The sequence below is a fragment of the Juglans regia genome, chromosome 8 (genome assembly GCF_001411555.2).
Source record: "Juglans regia cultivar Chandler chromosome 8, Walnut 2.0, whole genome shotgun sequence".
NCBI classification, from domain to species: domain Eukaryota; kingdom Viridiplantae; phylum Streptophyta; class Magnoliopsida; order Fagales; family Juglandaceae; genus Juglans; species Juglans regia.
Window position 1 is genome coordinate 4,694,061 of NC_049908.1, and position 16,421 is coordinate 4,710,481.

The window sequence follows — 16,421 nt, forward strand, 5'->3', positions numbered from 1 at the left end:
TGCGTACGTACGTTGGTTTTAACTTTTAATTTATCATGATCGGGTTAATATTACTGTAGTACAGGCCGACGATCGATCTCTCGTGTTTCTATCTATTTAATTATGTATAATTAAGGACGAACAACGTACGGCTCAATCAATATTTCTTTGATGACCTTATTTATGAAAATATTTTATAATAATTTACCCGATCTACTATAATTTCCATATATATATATATATATAATTAAAGGGCAAGCGGGGCCAGTTCATGTACGTAGGTACCCTATCATTTAATAATTATTTAAGTATTAAGCTATCAAACGATAAATATTGTTTTAACAGTTTTTGTTATTTTTTTGTTAAAATTAATTTAGAATTTAATATTATTCAAATTGAAAATAATATATTCAATGCATTTAAAGTTTTAGGACATATGTTAAATTGGATGATAATTTTGAAAAGCTAGCTACTATATTTGGTGAAATAGCATAAGAGGTATTTGATTGTTCAGCAGTTGAGTTAATGGAACATGTCAGAGAGGTATCTTTTAAAATTTTTATTCAAAAATTAAGTTTGGTTATAATGAGTTAATTAAAAAAGAAATTAGGTTTTTATTAATTATGTAAAGCTATTCAAATTTTATTTTGTAGGAACTTCGACTATATATTAAAAGCGTTGTTGAGAAATTATTAAAAAAAAAAATTAGAATAATCAAGTTTATGTAGATCCAGAGAAATTGAAGGAGAAAAAATATAGACATTTTAATGTCCTCTCTATTGAGGCAATGCAAAATAAGGAAAATGCTGGATCGTCATCCTATAATCAAAATTATCTCAAATAATTTTCATAAAACTATGGGCGATGTTTATTTATAAAACCATGTTATAACTTCTATTAATGCTCTTATTTTATAATATATCACAGCGTGTAATTATTTATAAATTATATAAACATTACATCGTTATTTTATTAACCAAAAACATTACGTCCTTGTTAATAAAAAATTAAATATAAACTAAGTAAACGTGCATTGCACGTTGCTTTCACCTAGTATTTTTTAAATATGTTTAAATTTTTTTATTTAATAATTAAGAAAATGATTATTAATGTATTGATTTATTTTTACTTAATGAATAAGTAATTATTTTTTATTGATATTATAATTTGTTTTAAAACAAGTTTTTAAGAATGTAAAAAAAATGTTTTGAAATAAAAAAGGCAATTTGTTTTGTCGGAAAAATTATCCGTCGTAGTGCCACAAACCAATTAAGGTTACAGCAGAGTATAAACCTAATCAGAACCAAATTAGCAGCTTATGGATGGATATGCCCTTAGCTCCACAAAGCCAAGATTATATTAAGAGCACTAATATTAGTTTCATCAAATCTATTTTCAAAATTTAATAAAAAATACATATTTTTCATAAATCTAAAATCTCTCTAGCCATAATTCTATATTAGATTAGTCAAAACAATAATATAATATTATTTTTTTAGTAATAACTTTTTTAATTTTTTTTATATTTTATAATTACACTAACTGTATATTAATTAATAATATATTTTTAATTAATTAAAGTGAAAGGGCATTCGAGAGAGGTAAAAAGGGCAAAGTAATTAAGATAATTTTTACAATAAAATATTACTTTTAAATATGAACAATACATCTTCAAATTTAAAGATATACTTAAAATTAATTTAGCTCATAGTTCAAGCTTTTACTTTTTGAAGAAATCAATATAAATCATTTTATCTTAATCTTTTTAAAATTTTAAAGATGTATTCATTTTTTAAAAAGTCATTGACGGTCCTCTAAGGGAAATGCTAGTTAAATCGAAAAAAGTGACTGATTAAATTTTTTATTTTTATTTTTATTTTTTTAACTTAATTATTAAAAAAATGAATATTAGTAAATTAATATTTATTTTTTATTTTTTAAAAAATATTTAAAATTGTGTAAAAAATGATTAAAAGAAAAGAGGAAAATGAAAATAAAAAATGTGAATTTATACTTATCGGTCCACTTCTTTAATTAATTCATCAATCACAGTAGTACGGTCCTTATATTAATAATAGAAATTCTGCGTGGAAAAGCCTTATACCACATTTGTTCACTTAATTAATATGTAATTTATAATTTTTATTCTTCACATTTCTCTAGTAATAGTATCAAATGTTTGCTTAGCTCTAATAGTGTGCAAAAATCACCGTGATACAATAAGAAGAAGGAAAGGGAGAAAAGAATGATGGATTTAATTATTTGTATTATATTCTTAACAAAATTTACTCTACACTAGCCAATAATTTCACACAATGGTATTTTATTCATAACTCAATTTGTGGCGCCCTTCACCCCCACGTGTTATTTTTGTGGAGTTCGTGACATCGGGATAATGACAACACGGATCATGCACCCCAACGACCAGTGCTCAAAGTGTGTACATCATGTAATAAGTGTACAAAATAATATTCGCATTAGAGAAATAAAATATCTTTATTTATTAAGTAACAAAATGGTTCAAAAACAGTAAAGTAACTTTATAAGAATTATACAGTCATTTGACAGATAAAGTAAAGACAGGAAATAACATAAGGGAAACAAATCTCATAACGCTGAACAGAATCTCAGCAACTCAAAACTCCGGCGGAGTCGATCCCTTATGTCCATATTCGGGTTTTGCGTCAGACTCTACGGCACCATAAAACTGAACCGCATGGTAAAACACCACAATGAAATTATAACATCTCAGCAAGTAATTAACCAAAACAACATTTAAGATATACATAAATAATCACGCGTTCCCATACGGACATATAATGCATAAAACAACACCACATTCTATTTTTTCCAAAAATACTATTTTTAACCACTCACGCCAAAAATTTCATTTTTGCCCAATCATAACTATTATTTATTAAGCATGCATTACGGTCTCCTCTATGGACCGTCCACACGACCTGGCTCTCATTGTCACACCACGGATAACGTTCGTGCATGAGATTTCGTAACGAGCGATGCACAGTTCCGTACCCAGCGCGTATATGACCAAGTATCCTCTAACCTCGCCAGCCAAAAGGTCACGAAATCGATACGAGAGCGTTACCGTCTCGTCCATTCTTATCGTCGCTCTGCGATAACTCAGGAGACGTCAAGTCAGACATCAAAATAAATTACAATACCAATAAATAAAATAAAATAACACATTTAACAAAAATATACATTGAATTAAAAATTCAAGAATTTATAGATCTCACACAATTGGCATTAATGTACTGAAAATGATATTTATCCTATTTTGCCAATAAGTAATAATATATACATAATATTTTTTACAATTTATATATATATATATATTTATGTAAAATAATATTTTTGATAAATTATTTTATAAAAATATTCTTTATTTAAAACAGGATTGGTTAATAATAGGTAGAAGAGTTGTCTATGTATCATTTAGTATGCGAATATCACTTTTCACAAAAAGAAACCATCAACAAGTATTGTCACCTTTCCCTAGTGTGCAAATAGAGATGCCAGTTTCAATAACAGATTTATTTATTGGAAAATGATACTATATCATCTAAGTTTATCTCCTTGATCGCTCACATATATTTTTTTAATTTTTTTTGCTTAATAGTTAAAGAAATGACTATTAATATATTAGTATTTTTTTTTATTTTTTAAAAATATTTAAAGATATTTAAAAGAAAAAATTAAAAAAAAGTATAAGAGCACACCAAGTAGGCAAACTTGGGTGGCATGGTAGCACTATCCTTATTTATTTATAAGGAAAATGCTAGTATGTCACGTGAGTTTATCTCTTTATTTTGACCGCTCATGTATTTAATTTTTTTTAATTTATTTTACTTAATGATTAAAGAATTGACTTTTAGTGTATATGAGTATTTTTTTTATGTTTTAAAAATATTTAAAAATGTATAAAAGGAAAAAATAAAATGTAAAATTTGGCTGTCAAAGCTGGGCACACTAGCAGGCTAGTAGCACCTTTAGCAGTCAGCACCCTTATTTCTAAGGAAAATGCTACATGCCCCGCTGGGGGCTCCCGCTGGGGCCTGTAGCATTTTTTTATATATTTTTAAAAATTATAATATTTTAAAAAAAAATTATAATATTATTAAAAAATATTTTCTTAATCATGAAGTAAAATAAAAAATTATAAAAAAATATTTTTTTATAATTTTTTATTTTACTTCGTGATTAAGAAAGTATTTTTTAATATATATTTTTTACTTTTGGATTAAAAAATATTTTCTTAATAATATTTTATTTTTATTTTATTTTTTTTAAATATTTTTAAATATTAAAAAATCTATATAAAAATTATTTAAATAAAATATATATTAAATAATACTACAGCCCCAGCGGGAGCCCCCAGCGGGGGCTGTAGCACCACCCTAACTAGAAATATAAGGCATTAGAAATAGAGGGAAATGCTATATCTCCCGCTTGGAGCTCCCGCTGGAGATTAGTGTATTTTTTATGTGTTTTTTTTTAAAATTATTTTTTATATAGATTTTTTTAATAATTTTAAATATTTTTAAAAAATAAAAAAATTCAAAATATTATTAAAAAATACTTTCTTAATCACGAAGTAAAATAAAAAATCATAAAAAAATATTTTTTTATTTTACTTCGTGATTAAGAAAGTATATTTTAATGAATTTTTTTTTACTTTCTAATTAAGGAAGTATTTTTAATGATGTTCTAAATTTATTTTATTTTTTTAAAAATATTTTTTATAATTTTTTATTTTACTTCATGATTAAGAAAGTATTTTTTAATATATATTTTTTTACTTTCTAATTAAGAAAATATTTTCTGAATGATGTTTTAAATTTATTTTATTTTTTTAAAATATTTTAAAATAATAAAAGATCTATATAAAAAATTACTTAAATAAAATACATGTAAAATAACACTACACCCCCAGCGAGCGGGAGCCCCCAGCGGGGGCTGTAGCATCACCCTTCTAGTTATCATCAACTATCATCTATTGGCTCAGTTCATTTAAAAGTTCCATTTCCGGTCAGTTGTCAAGTTTCAAGTACTGAGAAATGCAGCATGGGCCAAATTTTGCTGAGCGACAGCTAGTTTTTAACAGCATTCATGGTGCTAGGCCGCAGCACCTTATTTGCTGGTGTGGCTCGGCTGATATTGCTGTGCCCGTCTTGGGCCGTATCTTGCTTGGTTTCGAGGTTGGGCTTCACTATCCATGTAAGGTAAGTTCTGTGGGCTAAAACTTATTGCCACGATAACTGTACGATTTAGTAATACAATGCATTTCACAAATGCCCCGAAAATTAAATTAGCTGCCTCTAAACATTTTTATAAATCATTGTATTATGTTTTTAATTTTTTTCGGTTTTTTGTAGGATAGAGTTTTCTTTACATTCTGAATGTATGTTAAAAATCTGAGGCCCAGAAAGACCTCGTGCTGGGCGACAATAGCCACACCAGTGGAATCAACTTGCTGCCCAAACGTTTTAGGCTTTTTGTGGGTTTCAGAATGGGGACATTTCTTCTGATGTCATTTTCTTTATTTATTTATTTTTTAAAAAAGAGAAATTTATTCTAATTTCTAGGTTCCCTTAAAGGCAACTGCAGACTTCCAGTGTACCTCTGAGAGGTGGCACCACCCAAATGGCAAGGTGCATTCAATACAGGCTTTGAATTCTGCAGGGGGGTTGGGGTAGTTGCAGCCAAACCAATTGCGTGAAACTGTTCATGTATATGGCGCACTGCATGCTAAAAGCACAGCGATGATCAGCTGGTGATGGCGCCTAGATCTCCCTCGGCCTTGCCATTGTACCCGCTGCTATAATGACAGCAGGACAGTAGGTGCATGCAGCAAGCTCGTACACAAGCTAAGCAATCCCTACTCAAAGTCCGAGCTAGGCACAAACGCGATCGACCTCAGCTTGTGTTTTTCAATAGCAATACAATTCTTTCAAAAGATTAACCGTTTCGAAAAAAAAAAAAAAAATCTCACGATTAACGCTTAAAATATTTAGGTATCTATTGTATGTAAAAATACTTTCAATTCATCTTACTTTATCTCATAATTATTATTTTTTTAAATTTTCATACAAAATATAATAAATAATTTAATTTTTTAAATTTTTAAATAATAATAATATTAAAATGTAATATTCTATCAATACTTTATTTACCTTATCTCATCTCACTATCCATATGAGCTATTAATTTAATGACAAGCGAAGAATAAAATCGAAATTTGAATTCAGCTACCACTTATTTTAAGAATTTAAATTGATAAAAAAAAATTAGTTATTTAATTTATATTGTGAGTATATGCTTGTTCAGGGTCCTCTCAACTGTCTCATTATTCCAAGTGAAATATGAAGATCCGATCGAACAACATGCCAAAGTTAATGCATGTGCCTTGCCGTGAACTTCGCGACTTATTTTCTCGCTTTCACAAAAGTTTTTCATCTGCGTACAGTACGCCACTTCAAATAGGGATTTTGCTCTTGTATATATGCCGGCTGGATCGCAGCCTTATTGCACTTTCTTCGCCGGAGACGACGCTAATTCCTTTGGATTCAAGGTAATATGAAATTATCCTCCAGGCTTAGGCTTGGGCTCGGTCAAACCTTAAGCCCAAGCAAGGAAAAAGGCTAGACCCAAGACCCAAACGGAAAGCACCACAAGAGAGCCTTTTAACTCTTGGGGATAGTTAATTTTAAGGAAAGAAACGCCACCAATTCCCCCCAAAAAAAACTTACATTTGGAATTGGGACTGCCCCTGTTTTCAACAGATCAAAGAAAGTGGCTACAGAACAGACCTTCTGTATTCTTTTGGACTTTCAGTCAGAATATGCGTCCCATGGGTCATGGGTGCCAATACCAGTGCTCTAAGCGGTGGATGGAACTTCGATGTTCCTTAATGACTTTTTACCCTAGAATGCCCTAGAAACTAAAGAGGTTTACTTTTATTTTTATTTCTATTTTTTTGACACTCTAGTAGCTAGCCTCCTCCCAATTGAGTAGCCTACATGAATTGTTACAATTTGGGTATATCTAAGAGCATTAGCATTGAATTATACAAATGCAAATGTAAAATTTGCATAATATGACATCATTTTACATTTAGCTATTCCACTCAAAACTAATTCTCACATTGGATTATCTATCTATTAGTTAAAATAATAATAAAATATTATTAATTTAATATTTTTTTTTATTTTTTTACCTAATTTATTTTTATCATATTTTACAATTCTATAGCTCATATCTTAATTAATAACGTAGGATAATTACCATAAACATCAGAAACAAGTAGGATTGCAAGCTTGGAATGACGATGGCCACTAACGTAAGCCTTGTGGCCTCCAATTTTGTGTACTGACCCAGCTCCATAGCTGGAGTTAATTATTGGAGGGTTCTCCAAGCAATGATGGCTTAACGTGTTGTCCTCAGAATAGAAACCGAGAGGAAGAGAAAGAAGGATGGATGTGCGTCGATTTCTTCTTTGAGAGATGGATGTGCAGAAATTGGAGAGAAGTGGGGGACTTTGTGCGGAAATTGGAGAGAAACGAAGAGAAGAGGGAGGGAAAGAGGGAGGCTTGGGACTTGGGAATACGAGGGAAAGGGGGAGAGAGGGGGAGTTAGTCTGGACGGTACTTTTTTTTAATAAAATACTCATTTGGTCTATCTACAGTGTTAATCCAAATATGACCGGTGAAAGAAAATCACTGTAGCTCAAAGTCATAATATTATGCATTTAGCTAATTCAATGCAGACATTTTTAAGATAAGTTATGCAAATATTTACAAATACTGGCATTTGGATAATCCAATGCCAGTGCTCTAAATAGGACAACGTTGGATGCACGTCAAATGTGCACGCCAAATATGCGCACTAATACAAATGAATGATGAGATCGAGCACATATATATAAAACCCATATCTATCGACTATGAATATTTTTTGGACAAATATATAATGATTTTTTGTTTGTGTTTTATGATGAGGAAGAAATCCCTTTGGTTGACATGAGTCGTAAGTTTAAATTCTTCCTCATTTTCAGGAGAAATATATTAAATACGTACTATGCTGATCATGTGCATTAAACCCATATAATATAATAGATAGGATTTGATTTCTTTTTTATTTGATTTATTTATTTATTTGTCATCTGTTGAGGATTCGATAGTCTCTCGTTTTTTTTTTTTTTTAGTCTTTTTCATTAATTATGGATGTGAGTAAATGCTCTATGATTTATTATATATGTTCTTTAAGAACAAACAAAAGTTCTACTTGATTTCATCCCAGATTCTGGCTTGCTTCTAATGCAATAAATTGCATGCGAAAATACAAAATGCATTAATTTTCACATTAACGTATATCAAAGTGCTCAAATTCCATGAAATTTAAGATTGCTTCATATCTAATTATTCATGCTGCATGCATTCAATGACACCTGCAGCTAGCAATTCATGCATGAATGCAGTTTTTCTTTTCCTTTAAAAAAATATTCATTAGACGTATAAAGATGAAGGGGGGTACATGACTTCTGAAGACATCCTCTTCAGTCTTCACAACCTTACCTAATAAACTGGCACCACCGACCGTCCACAAACCTCTATGGTCTCCATGTACTTCAGTTTGCTCAGTAAGGTAGGACCTCCTCAAAGATCGATCTTACGAACCCATGCAAATTGGACCCCATCCGGCCAAAGTACATGAACTAGTTCCATCTAACACTACAAGAAATTTGGTCTTTTCCGGCATCACCTTTCGCCACAAATACTATTTAGTAGCGATTTATGCTGTACCGGAAGTTCGTCGCAATTGTTGACTCATTTAAAATATTACCCAACGAAACCAAAATATTGACGCGAAAAAGATTTATTTATGGCAAAAAATTTCGCAGCAGATATTGTTAAGTACGCCGCAAATATCATTGGGATCCCAATGTCATATCGCTGCGAATATGTTGTTGCAGTGTTTCACGTCATCGCTAATACGCTGAAAGTCGCTGCAATATATTCCCACTCATTTGCAGCGTGTTAAGGAATCGCCGCAATAATATTTTTCACGTCCCATTAATCGCCGTAATTATTACTAGCGGCGGTTAAATTCGCAGTAATAGACCCACACACCGTCCCCCAAGTCTGCCACGAATGGTTCAATGGGGTGAATAGTTTTTTACGATGACAAGTTTTCATCGCCATACACGTTTTTGCAACGAAATCTTTTCGCCGCCAAAATCCTGAACGAATTTGCTACTCTTTCACGACCAGATTTCATCGCCGCAAAAAAAATTCTTGTTTGGAAATTTTATTCACAGCGAACTGGAAATCGCCGCGAATGGATTTTTGACCTTGCTACCAAACCAGTATATAAAATGCATCATTTTTTTTAGGGTACCTAATTTCCTGTCGAAGAACTCATTTACAATATTACCAAATAGTACATTAATCCAATACAAAGACCATAATAGCATATATATAAATTAAATTCAAGTTTCCATCCAATACATCAATACATTAGTACATCAACCAACCTTAAGGTTACTACTATACACTGGCATATGGTGCATTAATTCTAGAGGCAATTAAGTACTACAAATGGGAGCAGCTAATCATGTCTCTTACAAGCTTTAAAGTACAGAAAACCTCCCCAATACAAATGTCTATCCAGTTAAAACAAATATGAAAACAAATGGTGGGTGGACGTTGATCCACAACTTTGCACATCGATCATTGATGAGGCAGGCCTGGTGATTGAGCAGCAAACACTCTAGCTCTCTGGAACTGTGTTATCACCCAAATATAGATTGCCTAGTACATGAGCTGCGCAAAAGAAATATCCAACATTTGCAAATCTTCAAAGTGACATTTTTTCTTGAGAATTTAGTTGCACACGAACAACCCAGCGAATAGCCCCATATTTTTTGCTATTAATGTTTAGTATTTAAAACCTTTTTTTACATTCTAAACCAAAAGATCTAGGACAAAAAATCATGTACATGAACCATGATGAATTCTAGCTAGCTATCTAATAGTAATGTCCAACATTTGAGATGTAACTAATAACCCCATATTTATCTTAACTGATATCAGTAGGATATATATTTTTAATCTAATGTAAAAAAGTATTGAAAATTATCTATATATCAGTAAGGTATATATTTTTAATCTATATATAGGCATTCCTAATTTCCTACTGATCATGATATGTATGAAACTAGCTATGAAAACCCATAATTTCCAAATAGTGTTACATTATATTTGCATACCATAATATCGAAAAACATCATCATCAACAACAATTAGCATCTAATTAAAGAGGAGTTGGAAGTTCGGAAACATGGGAACCAAGTGTTGTGATAAAGAAAACACCTGATGAATGTATGCCAATTAATTGTTGGGTACACTTGTTGTCACATCCCTCACCACCAGCTGTTGGTGCCAAACACCTATGAAGCACTCTTTCACAAACCAGTGAAAGCTTGTTTTCCTGCATCTTCACAATGTTTATTGTCAAACATGTTGCAGTATTTAGACCTTCAAGATCACTTGGAATGCGTATATATGCAAGTAAAAACCAAACACATTTCATTACTTCTTCACAACCAACGTACAAACACAATAAATCTTAACTAGATGTTCATGTTATGGTTTAGGTATCGAGAGACCTACGCACTCACCGATATTAATTTACACATGATCATGTGTAAATTAATTAATAAAAACATATAAAATTTGATTATTAAAAAAAACTAATGGATTTTGAAAAAATAGAATTTAAGATAATTTTTTATATTTAGGGGAAAATGTAAGTATTGAGTTAGATAAAAAAAATGTTTTTTTGAAAAATGGAAAGTTCTTTCAAATCTAGAGGCCGGTGATGGGGTCCGTTTGAGAAATGAACAAGCCCCACGGGCTTGGTTTTCACGTCTTAGTAACAAACTGGTGGATCTTGGATTTATTAATTCTCAGTCAAACACTTCTTTATTTGTTTATGCCTCTGACTCTCTTACAATGTATGTATGCCGATGAAATCTTAATCACAGGTTCAAACGCAGGTGCCATCATTCATCTTCTTGCTCAGCTGAATTGTTACTTTGCAGTAAATGACTTGGGGCCATTAAATTATTTTTTTAGGCATGGAGGTCATCTCAGTTTCATGGGGTATTCTTCTTTCTGAGAGGTAGTACATCCTTAATCTATTGAACATGATTGAGGCTAAGCCAGTTTCCTCTCCCATGTCCTCCTCTCAGCAGTTACCGCTTTTTGATGGCAACCCTTGTCCTAATGAGACTTTATTTCGCAGCATGGTGGGAGCCATTCATTATCTATCTCTCACTCGCCCAGATATCTCCTTTGCAGTGAATAAAGTATGCCAATTCATGCACAAGCCAACGAACATCCACTGGACTCCCGTTAAATGGATACTGAGGTACCTTAGATTTTCTATTGATTTCAGTTTACTCATCAAGCCTAGCCCACCCACACAGCTCTCAGTCTATTCTGATGCGGACTAGGCTAGCTCACTTGACGATTGTAAGTCCACTTCTGGCTACTGCATATACTATGGCCACAACCTTATTTCATAGAGCTCCAAAAAGTAGCCTACCGTGGCTCGATCAAGCACCGAGGTAGAATATCGTGTTGTTGGTCACGCTACTGCCGAGACCTTATGGCTATTATCTTTGCTTCGTGAAGTTTAGATTTTTATTCCTTCTCGTCCAATCTTATGGTGTGACAACATATGAGCGACTTTTTTGGCAGCTAATCTAGTATTTCATGCTCATACAAAGCACGTGGAAATTGATTACCATTTTGTTCGCGAGAAAGTTAAAAAAAAATTTTGGATGTTCGGTTCCTATCAAGTAAGGATCAAATTACTGATGTGCTCACTAAACCACTGGTTTCTATTTGTTTCTCCTATCTGCGTGACAAGCTCAACGTGAGGTCTCCCCCGTTGAACTTGCAGCGACATGATAAGGATAAGGCCAATTCAGATTCAAAGACACTAGCTCCGAGTCCAACTCCATCCCAAGCATTCGGATACCGTCGTCTCAAGCTCACGTTCATAGGAGATAATCTTTATCATCTTTTGAATAATAAATACTGTAACAGATTCTATCTTGTAAATAGATTATTCTATAAATACAATCTCTCGTAAGCCATTCAAGGCAGAGAGTACAATCCCGTAAATCACCTTTTGTTATACATAGCTTTGTTAGGAAAATATAAACACACCAACCAAATTGTCGGCTCAAACCACCGCTTTCCATATTTCTTTCATGCACTTCTCACTACGATACTTATATATTCTCAGATATTTTAATTTGGCGAGGCATGCAGTTCTGACATGATTTTTCTTTTGGTGGGACAACTTGCAATTAAGGATTTTAATTTGCGAAATTGACTAGTCGTATGATAATTACATTATTAGACTCTTTAACATTTATTCTTATATATATGTGTATGGGAGGAGTGGTTGAAACTTTGAGGCCATGAATGAAAGATATATAGGTAGTTTTAAAGAGGGAGATCGAGAAAGGAAGAGAGGCTTACAGAAAAAGCATAAATGAAGGGAAGGAGAGGTGGGTTGGGAGCATTAAACAGGTGATGAGAGTGACGAAGAAAGATGTTGAAGAAAGCAAAGATATTGTTTCAATGGTCATCCTTGAATTCTGCATTTAAGTGAATTCAAGATGGAATTAATGAAGGCAGGTGGACTTACTTGAAGTGAACCCTCTGTCTCTCCTTCTCAATGCTTTAAATGGTTTGGGTCCCTTGATCCAGCAATATTGCTTTCTTTTAATTATTTTCATCATCTCATTTTTTGAATTTTGGTGGCTATATATGCCTTCTTTTTTTTTGGGTGGCTATACCTTATAATTAGAGTACTACCCTCTGTCCTATATCTACTGGATTAACTAATAAAATGGGCAGCTTTGTATTTATGCTATTATATAAAGATTCGAGGACCATATAAGTTTTAGGATCCCTCACCAACTCATTTATAGTTGGTGAAATTTGGCTGACACCCTTTTCGCCTAATCCATGATGTGTTTGTTAGATCTTTTGCCAAACAGTGTAATTTACTCGAAAAAGCCCACAATACAGCATCTCTTTTGTTGTCTTGTACACCGTATTGCGAGTGACAATTGCAAACCCTTTATCACGGCATAAGGTCATTGAGTAGTACTCATGTGCTGATCAGTTTGCATGTTGGCCAAGAAGATGATAAATAAAGGAGATAAAAACAAATATTATATATATATATATATATATATCTGTATATGGTATCCTTATCCAAAGGAGCTGAGATAAATCCCTTAGTACTATACTGCATGTATAAAAGTAGACGAAATACAGTTGGAGCTGGAGATTAATTGAGAAATGAACTGATCATGGGAATCGGTTGATTTAATAGCCGATAGAGGGTTGGGAGCTTTTAAAGCTCAGTTCTTGGGGGCCGAGTGAATAATAATAAATATTAAAGGACGTCGTCGATTGGTGTAGTTTTGTTTTAAATGGCTGAAGAGGGGTGTTGAGAGCTTTAAAAGTCTTAGTTTTTTGAGTGACCCAATTGTGGAAGTTGGAGTTATTGTCTACATTAAAGATCCATAGCATTCAAGGCTTTCCTTCAACTGTATACAGACTCCCCACATTTAATGAACCTTCCACACCTCTACCGTCTCTTTTTTCCCCACCTTCACCGCCTCTCATTAAACGAAATCTTTGGCCTTTGGCTTTTCGGTTTGGCTTAATCTCTCATGACTCCAAATTCATTTCACATTAATATCACCAAGCTGGTTGGGGATATTGGCCTATTGGGTACGTACTTTGGGTGGCATCAAAATCAGGGCATGCGCGCGGCTGTTTAGTAAAAGCAGAGCAAGAGGTTACCAAAGAGCTAATAATAATCAATTAATATTTTCGAGTTTTTGTCCGAAATTTAAGACCTGTAACGAAATTTAAGACCTGTAACGAAATTTAAGACACATATGCAAAGTAATTAAGTATTTAATGATATTTGAAAATTTTCACATAGACAATTATAAATATATATTGTAAAACTCGATCATTTTATGTATGTATCTCTTCCTCTCTCTTTTTTTTTTTATAACATACATACAACATATGTATGTATCTCTTCCTCACATTTATTCTAAGAGATCTTCATGATTAAGGTGGGGAGAGGGAGCATATACATACTTCCAATTAAGTTGGTTAGGATTTCACATCCTAAAATTTAAGAGCAGGCTAGGAGCTGCCAAGTCATTGAAGAAGAGCCAACAAGCAAGCACGTCATGCATAGGTAGGACAAGCCCTTCTAGTCCAACATTCAATTAAAGTTTGCTCCAATATTAGATTCTGTCCCGCAGTTATAGTTGAACTCGGCCTATATAACCAGCAAAACATTTTCACCGTTTCATCACTATTAGTCTGTGAGAGAGAGAGAGAGAGAGAGAGAGAGATAGAAGTCTTTGGAGTGAAGCGATGGTTTCCTTGCAACCAGCCCTTTCTCCAAATCCAAGAAAGGCAATCCCGGAGTTGGAGAATTTATCAAAGAAGAGAAAGTTGGAAGGTTCAAAAGCCGAACAGATTTTCGAGAAGCAATCAAAAATGGAAAGCACAACATCCATACTCGATATCGAGCTACACCTCGAGACTCCATTACCTCTAGAATGGCAACGATGCCTTGATATCCAGGTATATATACCCCAATGCAAGCTTGTTAATTGATCATTCAATTACAACAATAATATTGCAAGACTGTCGATACTCCTCTACTATAAGTGTAAACCAGCTTTCTGGGTATTGTTCTCAAGCCAGAATAGCACATAGATAATTCGAAATAACTTAACCAAATTAGTACTGCCGTTCTTGGTGTATGCAGTCAGGTCAGATACACTTCTACAACACAAGGACCCAGAAGAGGACATCTAGGGATCCAAGAAGGAGCCCTAGTGAGCCAGCTACTCCGGATGATGATCATGATCATGAGCATATGAGCTTAGACCTCCAACTGACCCTACCATGCGAATCACACAGAAAAAGCCAAGCGGACGACAATTTCACCAAGCCTACTTCAGGTAGGCCCGCACGTGGTTCAAATGATCATCACATGTCTATGGAATTCAGCAGACAAGAGAAAAACTCGGGAGGCAGCGGCAGCACCACCGTGCAGAGTCCATGGTGGTTGACGCTCGAAGAGGATCGCCAAGAGATGGTAGCAACTGTGTGCACACACTGTCACATGTTGGTCATGCTGTGCAAGTCATCACCTGCTTGCCCTAACTGCAAATTCATGCACCCACCAGATCAGAGCCCTCCAACTCTATTCAAGAGAAGGTGTACTACTCTCTTGTGCTAGTAAATTAAGCAAAAAGTTTTAGTTGTTAGGGTTTGGGATCTGCTCAAGGCCCTCAACTCACGTATGCTTACGTACAATTGAATCTGTCTTTAAAAGTGAAGTATCTTGCTGGCTAGAGAGGCCTTAATTTGCTGGCTTTAGTTTTTCCACCTAGCTCTACGATTGAAAAGAAAAGACTTCTCAGAGTCACAGACAGAGAGAGAGAGAGAGAGAGAGAGAGAGTTGTATAAATGGTACGAGTATACGAATGTTTTTAACGTTTTATTGCCCGAAATTTGTCTAATGCATGATCTTGTCTGGTACGTAGAAGGTGACGACCCGCTAAATTGCAGTGTCCCCGTTCCTGTACTTAGGATAGGATGGTAAAGAGCTGAAGAAGTTCTCCTCCAGGATAAGAATATAGACAACCACTCGGTCCAAAGACCATCATCAAAATGATCCGACGCATACAGTGTGTGTATATATATATATATATATATATATATATATATATATTATTCCACGTTTCCCATACACATTTATTTTAGAGAAAATTAGCCAAACCCGTATAGGAAGATGAATGTGTTATTGACTCGAATTCAGCTTCATTCATTAAACGAACCAAACTAGAACAAAGGGTATCTATCCTCTTTACTCTTAATTTAGGCGTAACTTAAATTCTTGTAAATATCAAAGTTGATATATATATATATATATATATATATAAATATAGTAAGAAAAGGGAATCCACTCTCTCTCTCTCTCTCTCTCTCTCTGTGATTTCATATAATTGGAAGCTATTGCAACACAGACCACAGTCCTTATAGCATTCCCATCCCATTTTCCATACCACTATTATTCCTAAATTATAGGAAAAAATTTAGGAAAAAGCTCAAAAATTCCCTCCCATCCCATTCCCTATTTTAGGATTTTGATTTAGGAAATGAACAGTAATTACCACTATTCATCCCCTAAATCATTTTTTATTAATATTTTATTCAAATAAATAAAATAAATTCTTTTTTCAATCAACTACATTTTCTCTTATACTCATATTTATTATACTTTTAAATAAT

The 16,421-nt window shown here is 33.3% G+C and overlaps 1 protein-coding gene across 1 annotated transcript; it reads left to right on the forward strand.

Moving 5' to 3' along the window:
- Window positions 1–14,417: 14,417 nt before the first annotated feature.
- LOC109003746 lies at window positions 14,418–15,649 on the forward strand. The gene is made up of 2 exons (XM_018982024.2): window positions 14,418–14,702; window positions 14,890–15,649. Exons 1-2 carry the CDS (start codon window positions 14,490–14,492, stop codon window positions 15,364–15,366), a joined length of 690 nt encoding a protein of 229 aa, XP_018837569.1. The 5' UTR covers window positions 14,418–14,489; the 3' UTR covers window positions 15,367–15,649.
- Window positions 15,650–16,421: the final 772 nt, after the last annotated feature.